The 10,402-nt window shown below is 46.3% G+C and overlaps 1 protein-coding gene across 1 annotated transcript; it reads right to left on the reverse strand.

The window, feature by feature from the left end:
* Positions 1-4,995: 4,995 nt before the first annotated feature.
* Positions 4,996-6,006, reverse strand: LOC115481383 (telethonin-like). The gene is given in 3 exon segments (XM_030220472.1): positions 4,996-5,355; positions 5,358-5,413; positions 5,969-6,006. Coding segments are annotated over 3 exon segments (453 nt in total). The 3' UTR covers position 4,996.
* Between the last annotated feature and the right edge of the window lie 4,396 nt (positions 6,007-10,402).

A 10,402-nucleotide genomic window follows, 5' to 3' on the forward strand; every position in this document is an offset into this window, starting at 1 on the left:
ACTCGATACCTTGGTACAACGAAGAACTGAAAAAACTAAAAACACAAACCAGGAAACTCGAACGAGCTTGGAATAAAATAAAAGATATGCAAACACTCAATGCATGGAAACTAACGCAAAGGAAATACAAATACGCAATAAGACAAGCCAAAAGATTATACTACAAACCAAAATCGGGCCTGACTACAAAGACATGAAAAACTATACCAACGCTGTGAAAAAACTACTAGATACCACCTTGGTCACCACAACCAACACAGACATCCCATCTGCAGACAAACTTGCCACATACTTCAATGAAAAAATATAAACCTACGCAACACACTACTCAGAACATCACCGACATCGAAAACTTCATCGAGTGTATGGACCCAACCCTTGGTGAATAACCAGTGGCAGATTCTGGACAAGCTTCGCTCTCCTCACCACTGAAACAGTCAAACAAGCGATCAACAGGTTCTCCAAGGACTCAATGTAAATGGACACTTGCCCCACGTTACCTACTAAAATCCGCCCCCCACCGCTTCATACAGACCTCACATCCCACTTAAACTACATGCTCCAACATGGTCTCTTCCCTAAGGAAAATGGTAACATCCTACTCACCCCAATACCAAAAGATACCAAGAAAAAAAAACAAACGATATCACCAACTACCGCCCAGTAGCATCCATCCCACTGCTAGTCAAACTGATGGAAAGTATGGTAACCAAGCAACTCACTGACTACATTAACAAATTCTCAATATTACATGAATCTCAATCAGGATTTCACTCCAACCATAGCACCGAAACAGTACTAATTACTCTCTTAGTCAAATTACAGTACTAATTACTCTCTTAGTCAAATTCAAACAAGAAATTGCAACAGGCAAAAGTGTACTTCTCCTCCAATTCGACATGTCTAGCGCGTTCGACATGGTCAACCATAAGATTCTACTAAACATCCTAGAATACTTCGGGATTGGTGGAAGTGTACTTAGCTGGATCAAGGGTTTCCTAACTACTAGTACTTATCAAGTGAAATCAAACTCGAACATATCATCACCATGGAAAGCAGAGTGTGGAGTACCTCAAGGATCACCACTATCACCACTCCTTTTCAACCTAATGATGACCCCACTAGCCAAGTCCTTACCCAATCAAGGCCTTAACCCTTTCATTTACGCAGACAACATCACAATATGCATCCCCTACAAACATGATCCAACAGAATCATCAATGACATCAAACTCAGCTTGAACATCAAGAATCATGGACGAATGCTTTCCAACTAAAACTTAACTCAGAAAAAACACATTGTCTCATCCTCTCATCTCAATACAACACAAATAAACCCACCAACATAATCACCCCAGACTACACCCTCCCGATCTCAGACAGCCTGAAAATACTCGGAGTCATAATCGACGAAACCTCCGCTAGAGAGCCAAGTGAAAGCTACAACAAAGAAAATGTTCCATTCAATGTGGAAGCTCAAACGATTTGAAACCTTTTCTCCCCAGGGAAATATTTCACAACTTGGTGCAATCCATGGTACTAAGTCACCTAGACTACTGCAACGGAATCTTTGCGGGATGCAAAGAACAAGTTATAAAAAAAACTCCAAACTGCTCAAACACAGCAGCCAGGCTTATATTGAAAAGCGAGATTCAAAAGCGCCAAACCCGTTTGAGAAAAACTGCACTGGCTCCCAATCAAAGAACGTATTGCATTCCAAAATCGCACCCTGGTTCATAAAATCAACTATGGCGAAGCCCCGGGATACATGACAGACCTCATAGACCTACCAACCAGAAACACATCAAGATCAAAACGAACAAATCTAAATCTCCACTACCCAAGCTGCAAAGGACTCAAATACAAATCAACCTATGCATCCAGCTTCTCCTATATAAGCACACAACTATGGAATGCACTACCAAACGCCGTGAAAGCAACATTTGACCACCCTAAACTTCCGGAAACTACTAAAAACTAACCTGTTCAAAAAGGCATACCCTAACAATTCAACTTAAATGTCCTAACTCTGCAATATAACATAACCAAAGCTCGTGCATTAACTCTTCCTCCTTACGATTACCCATGTGTCTGTCACACATGAACTCTACTCTGCCACAACATCACTCTGTATTTGTTCATACCGATATTGGCGATCGCCTGTACGGTAACATGTAAGCACATGAGCCTGCAAATAGGTGGGAAAATGTGGGATACAAATGTAATAAATAAATGTTTTATTTACTTATTTATGACATTTAGATCCTGAATTAAACATGAATTAGGTTGAAACCTAGTTGGGGGGCATTGTCCCTCCATTTACAAACTGCATGGTGGAAGGGGAAAGGGATGTGTAATAGATAATGTTGGAGGGGGTGTGAGGGGGTACTGGCCCCCTAAATGACCTGGAAGAGAAAGGGAGGGAGATTACTGGTCCTAGTGTGTTTTGTATTTTAGGGGTTATGGGTGGGAATTGGTTCAGTGCAATTGTCCTAGGTGGGAACTGACCTAGAACCAGAGAAACCATCTCTGGCCTATTAGTGAGTCTGGACACATGAGGCTGCTAAAGAGAGAGAAAGGCATTGCTGATCTCGTCTCTGTTTCCCTGCTGGTTGAATCTGTCAAAGAAATTTTGTTTATGCAGGCACACCTTTACGCATATGATTTTCACACATATCTCGGAAGCCAAAGTTGTTTGAAAGGATATCCGCTCTTCTGATAAGTACACATGGACTCAGTCAAATTCAAATCTGGAAGTTTTTGAAAAGTAGATTATTGTACTGTGAGTCAGTCACTTTTTGATGAGTGTCTATTAACTCAAAGCCATTTACACATTGCTATGATTAAATATTTCTTTAGCAAAGATAGCAACTATTTTTTTTGTGTGTGTTCTGTTTGTTGTCTCCACAAATATGGTAACCTACTCTTGGACTGAGGCTGGACATATGGAAGAAGGTTGGGGAAAAGGCGAAAGATTAGCAAGATCCAATCACCTTTTAGAAGAAATACAAATGAGCTTCAGCAGGGAGCTTACAGCTGATATGGAGGGCAGGAGCGTTAAACAGTGGCGCCTCTCAGTAATTGCAGAACCCAGGCATCAGTGGGGTGACCCTCAGCATCCCTTTTTCCCAATGTAAGATCCAGGGACATGTTATAGGAAAAATATACTGGCTAATTAAGGAGAAGTGTGTCATGCTGGGAGTGGTATGGTGTACAGTACACTGGTTATCTTTCCTGCTTGTTTCTTTACTGCTTCAGGGCACTGGACGCTGGCTGGATCCTCTTCCTGACTTCCCTCCCTGGGCCCCAGTGTGTCTAATGCCAGTCCTGCCAGTTTTATTATTAAAAAGCTTACATGCATGAAACCTGAGTCTCCTTCCTTTGGTATTTGTAAGTTAGCCTGAGAGGGGCCATGTGCTGTGTGTGTGTCTCTGATGTGTGTGCACATGTGTGTATGTGTCTCTGCGTGCATGTGTGTATCTCTGTGTGTGTCTGCATGTGTGTGCACACATGTGTCTCTGTGTGTATGTGCATGTGTATGTGTGTGTCTGTAGGGTATGTGCACATGTGTATCTGTGTGTGTATGTGCATGTGTGTATGGACATGTGTATCTGCGTGTGTGTGTGCACATGTGTGTATGTGTCTCTGTGTGCATGTGTGTGTCTCTGCATGCATGTGTGTCTGTATAAGCGTGTGTATCTATATGTGTGTGCGTGTGCGCTCACACAAGGATATTACAAGGGCATACTGAGACTGCTCATACCCTGACAACCTTGGAAAGACAGACAGCTCAGGGCAGGAATACTTGGAAGATTTGGGGGCCCCCAGGGATTTGTGTCCTGGCAGAAGGATGATTCTCAGTGGTAATCCCTTTGCTAACAGCTCCACTATGACACACCAGGATGTTTTGTTGTTGTTGTTGTAGTCATTGGCAGCAATCCTGAGATCAACCTAACCAAAGCCCACATCTGAGTCTGAATGGACAACCAGACACTAAGCACAAGAACTGCTGACTTTTATTTGTTTTTAATGGAGATCAGACATTAGTGTTTCAACTTCCCACAGAGTTAAAATTAGAAACATAATGTTTAAATAATGAAATCCCACCTTTTTGTCTGAGTCACAGGCTGACCAAATGCAAGAATGAGGATGACCAAGTACCAGTTCACAGGCTGTGGAGCCAATCCTGATCTTTCAATTTACTCTCTAAATATTCTGGGATTTGTAGTTCCTATATATGAGTCAAAGTTTTTCTTTCTTACTCATAGACTCCAGCAGCTCATGAGATTCATGTTATTTTAATGAATAAAAACATCTTTAATTTTTTAGCATAACTTTACAGGCATTGCTCCATCTATCTCAAAGACCTTAATGCCAAACCAGGTATTTCCCTGTTGTACAATGTGAAGATTTCTTTTCTAAGTTCTAACAGACATAAGAACATAAGCATTGCCATAATGGGACAGACCGAAGGTCCCTCAAGCCCAGTATCCTGTTTCCAACAGTGGCCAATCCAGGTCACAAGAACCTGGCAAAATCCCAAAAGAGCAAACAGATCTATGCTGCTTATTGTAGAAATAAGCAGTGGATTTTCCCATGTCCATCTTCAATAATGGCTTAGTACCTTTTTAAAACCCTGCTAAGCTAATGCTTTTACCCACACTTCGGGCAATTAATTCCAGAGTTAATTACATGTGAGTGAAGAAATATTTTCTCCAGTTGTTTTAAATGTACTACTTAGTAGCTTCATTGCATGCCCCCTAGTCTCTTCTGTCAGGAATCATAAAATTCTCACTCTGGGCTCAGTAAGCCCTGAGAGAGATGGTACAATCCTGGTTGTATGAATCTTAAAGCCACACCCTCCCTGGTAGCCAGAGAGCAGCAGGATCAGAACTTTGAACAGCTCTAGTTACATGCATAGATGTAATTAACATAAATCCCAAAATCTCTAGTAAGGTCCCTATTAAGGCTGAGGCATCCCCAAAACCTGTCCCAGCTCAGCCTCTCTGTATCTCCTGAGACATAGATCTGGAGAAGGACCTCACTAGTCCTGTTTTTCCTAACTCCATTCGGACTGGCTGAATGACTAGGGGCAGCTCCCTCTTGATTTCAGAGATCATCTTCTTGTCTTGGCACAGTCCATTAACACTCAAGTTGCTCAGCGCCCTGTTAAACTCTATTCTGCTAGGCAGCTCTGGTGGAGGAGCCACCCACTCGACCTTGGTGCTGAGGTCCACAGGTTTGAAGATGGGCACAGGCAGAGATCTCTGGTAGGGCAGCTGGTACTCAGTTGTTCTGCTCCCAGACGGGCCCATCCTCATGATGTTCCAGGGGGTTCTCTGTACCATGAACTGGGTTGGCGCTGCTGGCTGAATGTCTCATGCTGGCGATCATTGGCTTCCCTGAGAGAGCAGCTGTGGGAGATCACAGAGCAGTAAGCATTAGAGAATCTGGCAGAGGTTGGAAAAGGCAGCAGATGCTCAACATCAAACCCATCTTCCAACCCATCGAGCCTGCAGGGAAACGTTTAACAACCAGCACTAGGCATTGCAATGTGGGAGTCCACTCCATATAAGCTGGCTAACTGATTCCAGGTTTGTCCAACAGTTAATTCAATTTGGCTTTAACCCAATGAATGCAGGGTCTTGTAGTCCTGTTTTATTAGAGAAACCCATGCAATGAGGTAAGCTGAGGGATTGCTCAACCCCTTTCTAGCAAATCAGAAGCCAGTTGATAGCTTTATTTCTGGCCCAATGAACCCCCTTTCTGCAGTCCTCTACCAGCAGCAGAGATGCAAAGGGAAGAACGTATGATCTCTCTGGAGAGCTGTGTGCCCAGATAGAACCAGTACCAATACCTTAGTCCAGGAAGACCAATACAGCAGTGTGACGGAGGGGAAATGATAGATCTGTATGGACAGCGTCAAGGAAAACTAAACTGATTTGTAGTTTAGCTCTTGATGTACTCACCCTTGCTCAGGTCTGGAGGAGAGGGGTAATCCTTCCATTCTGCTCGAGAAATGCTCCCTTCCTGGTTAATTGTCCTCCTTCCATGACAACTGAACTCGGGTTCACTCACAGTCCCTTATTCTTCATTACCCAGGGTATGTATGTCTCCCTTCTTGCTCTGAGCTGTCTCGTCTCCTCTCCCTCTGAGGTCTCTGTCCACTGCCTTCTCCTGCTCTGAATCTCACCTTCTCGTCTCCCTCCACCTAATTCTCTTTCTCCTGCCTGGTGCTCTGAGCTCTCTCTTTCCCCTATGGGGGTTATTTATACAGACCCATGCTGCTTCTATTTAGAAAGCTGTTTCAGTATGTGCTCTCTGTGTGCCAGGGTTCCTGTACATCATATAACACTGTGCTGGGAAGTTTGTGACCAATGACATTTATGACATCACCAGTAAGTTGTATTCCTTGCACGCTAAGGCTCTGGGTTGGAAGCTTAGGGCTGTTTTGTCCTTGAGGGATCAGAGGGGATAGTGCAGGCATTGGTAGTCAGTGGCCCAGCTCTTTGGGGAGACTAAAGGAAGTGGGGTCAGGGTGAGGGGCCTATATCCATGCAGGAAAAAGAAACAAAGTAAGTGGATGGGACTTGACTACTGCCTTTCAGTGGGTACACTCAAAGCAGTTTACATATTGTATACAGGGACGTATTTCCTACCTGGGGCAATGGAGGGTGAAGTGACTTGCCTAGATTCACAAGGAGCGGCAGTGGGAATTGAACTCAGTTCCCCAGGACCTAAGCCCACTGCACTAAACCACTAGGCTACTCCTCCATAGTTGAAAGTAGTACCTTTTATTAATTTAGATATTAAATGTGTATCATATGTCAAAGAATAAAGTGGCAAGAACATTAAACAGTGAAACTTCAGTGTATATATGTATGTGTCTTGGACAGCAATTAAAGTGCATTGAAAAAAGTGTTTGTAGATAATGCCAGGCCTGCAGCCAGTCTGCCTCTCTCTCACATACATCCCCACTTGCCCACAGTCTGCCCCCCCTCGCCCCCTCTCTCTTTCTCTCATCCAACTTGCCCAAAAATCCTGGCAAAACACACACTTATAAATCAAACTTGTCATGCTATTACAGCACTGGAAAGAGCTCAAACAGCAACCTCTGTCTATGAAGGCGCCACACGTCAATTGTCACACGAGCTCTAGAACACCAATAAACCTCCTCATATGGGGAAAATAGAATAAGCTGCTTTGCTACCAAAACTACATGTTAGTTGAATACAGCACCTCGGCCACACACAGAACATAGATTATCAAAAGACAAACCTTCTATGTAGTAGAACACTGGACAAATAGAAACAGAAATGTATTCCTCCTGTACTGTGCAAAATATGAGAGAAGCCATAGGCGTCCCGTATAAGAGGCTTGGGGAGGCTAAGCTTCCCAGCCCAATCGTGGACTTCCCTTGGCTGCTGGCCAAAGGGGCAGAAGCGTAGCTAGGTGGGGCGCATGGGGAACGGTCGCGCTGCCAAACCGATCTTGAGAAGATGGCACCTAAGCGCCAAATGCTGCAGTGACGGTCTCTGCCTCCTCCCCCCTCCCGCACGAGTCTTGCACCTCCCCCTGCCCTCACCCAGCCGCGTGGTCACTCCGGCCTGAGGCGTTCTCCCTCCGACGCCGCAATTCCCATAGCCACCTTATCTGCTGTGTCAGAGCCTCTCCCTGAGACGCGTCCACCTCTGCGTAAGATAGGAAGTTGCATTAGAGGAGGCAGGGACGCATCTGATGGAGAGGGCTCCGACGCAGGCAGATTAAGGCTGGCTATGTGATCGCGCAGCGTCGGAGGGAGAACGCCTCCGGCTTTAAAAAAACAGCGACCACGCGGATGGGTGAGAGCGGGGCGGAAGAGACAGGACCGGGGGGGGGGGGGGAGAGAAAGCAAAAGCTATGGATGGCTGGGGGGGAAGCGAAATCTCGGATGGCTGCAGGGGTGCAGGGGAGAGAAGAGTCGCTGGTGGCAGGGAGGGCAGGGGAAGAGGAGGGCTGCTGGACATGGTTGGATGGAGGGGAGAGCAGGGTTGTTGGACATGGGTGGATGGAGGGGAGGACCAGGGGGAGAGGAGGGTTGCTGGACATGGGTGGAGGGGAGGGCAGGTGGGGAGGAGAGGGTTGTTGGACATGGGTGGTGGATGGAGGGTGCGGGCCAGGGGGGAGAGAAGGGTTGCTGGACATGGGTGGGTGGATGGAGAGGAGGGTTGCTGGCATGAATGGAAGAGAGGGAAGGGCGAGAGAAGAACTGCTGGAGATGGAAGTGGGAGGGGGAGGAAGGAAGGAGGACGGAGATGAGATGAAGGACAAGGAAGAGAGTAGAAAAAACTGCAACATGGATGAAGAAAATAGGCAGAAGCTGGATCCACTGGACAGTCAAGTCTGCGGAGGACCCAGCTTTTACTTACGGATGTAGGTCAAGAAATGAAGAAGAAAGGCGGAAAGTAAAGAAATAAATGGAAAGGAAGTCCTGGAAACAGAGTTAAGAGGACAGATAGCAGCAGAATCAGATACTGGGCCAGCATGATCAGAAAAACAAAGTCACCAGACAACAAAGGTAGAAAAGATCATTTTATTTTCATTATAGTGTGGAATATGTCCACTTTGAGAATCAGGTGCTCAACATTAAAGTTTATATTTATTTACTTATTTATGGCATTTTATCCATATTAAACATGAATTAGGGTGTTTTGTGGCTCTACATGAGAATTGTGATATTATGATCCCTGTTTCATATTGTTGACGGTCTGCATTTTCCGTATGGGTGGTATATTGGTATATTAGGTTCTGCCCAGTGTAATATTTATGGTACAGTAAGGTTCTGAGTGTGTTTGAGTGCTTTGAGCAACTGTCATGTCTGTGGCCGTGACCACCCTCAGACTTACCTCATTTCTGGGGGCCAGCAGCTCTGCTGGCTTCTGTCTGTCTTTGTGTTAGTCTTGTCTCTGGCTCTGTGTGCTGATTACTTCACTAGACCTCACCTGTGTGTGCTATGCCTCTCTGGGGAGCCAGCATCTAAGATGGCTGCCACCGGGTCTGTGCCAGCTTCCAAGATGGCTCCTGCCTGTCTTTCCTGTGGGCTCACTTCCTATGTGTGTCAAGCCTCTCTTTGGGGTCAGTGTACTTCCTGCTTCTGTCCTGCTGCTGGTGACTCATCAGTGAGAGCCTTCATAAGGAAGGGCTGTGCTTGCAGTCAGGGCCTTTTGCATAATTGTTATGCTCTTAGGCCAGGTCAGGTTAGTAAGTGTCTGCTGCACTACTGCTTAGCCTCTCTCTGGGTTCCAGCCCAGTTTCTTTCTGTGTCTGTGTCTCTGTTGTCCTTCTGTGGGGGTCTTCCCTGCCACTGTCTGTCTGTGGACTGCGGGTCCTTCCTGGCTTACCCTGTGTTGGGGTGAAGCCTCTGTTCCTGGCTTACCCTGGGTTGGGGTGAGGCCTTTGTCCGGGTTTGTTCTCTGTCTGTATGCGAAGCCTCAGCCTTTGTGAGTTCCCCAGTCAGTGTGTAGAACGGCTGTGGCTTCAGACCCTTGGTCTGTTCTTCCTGGTTACTCTGTTTGCTGTGCTGCCTGCCCAAGACCCTTGGCCTGTTATTCCTGGTTTGCTCTCTTTACCCTGAACCCTGCCTTGCCTAGCCTGTGTGCCTACCCTGCTTGTATATCCTGAGGGTATATCCTGTATCCTGTATCTGTCTGGCTAGTGTGTTTTCCTGGGTGATTATTCCTGTATCCTGTCTCCTGTCTCCACCTAGCTAGAGGGTTTACCTGTGGGTATTCCCGGATCCCTGTTCTGCCTAGTGTGTTGTTGCCCTAGTCCTTGCTCCTGCTAGCTTCTGTACGCCTTGTGTTCCTTGGTCTGTCTTCTGGGTCTTGCTAGTGGCTGTGCAGCAGCACACTCTCTGAGTCTAGTTCCATGCCCTGTCGCCCTCGTGTATCCCAGACCCAGGGTGGGTCCTCTGGATCTTCAGTTCCTGCCTTATCCTGCAAGTCCTGCCGGCCGCCTGCACTTCGGAGCTCAACTCCGGAGGAACGGTGGCTAGGCGCAGGTGAAGCTGTTCCTGTCTCATCTGTTCTAGTTGCCTGCCTTGTACTACTCCAGTCCAGAGTTCCAGTACTGCTCTTCTGTGTTTCCAGTCCCCAGGTGGTCTTGCCTGCCGCTTCCACTCCTCGGCAGTGGCCCAAGGGCTCACGAACTCCAGTCCTGCCTCGAGGACCTGACAGAATGCCAAGGCCCTCAAGAATGCAACAGCAACCACTTTATTCTTTGACATATGAAACATATCTAATATCTAAATTTTTATTTTTATTTATTTTTTGTGTGTTATCAGACAATTATGGATTTAAGCTCCACCCCCTGGCCCCACCCCTAACCCCGCTCCCTTTAGCCTCCCCAAACAGTTGGGCCACCGA

Source organism: Microcaecilia unicolor, chromosome 12 (genome assembly GCF_901765095.1).
Source record: "Microcaecilia unicolor chromosome 12, aMicUni1.1, whole genome shotgun sequence".
Taxonomy (NCBI): domain Eukaryota; kingdom Metazoa; phylum Chordata; class Amphibia; order Gymnophiona; family Siphonopidae; genus Microcaecilia; species Microcaecilia unicolor.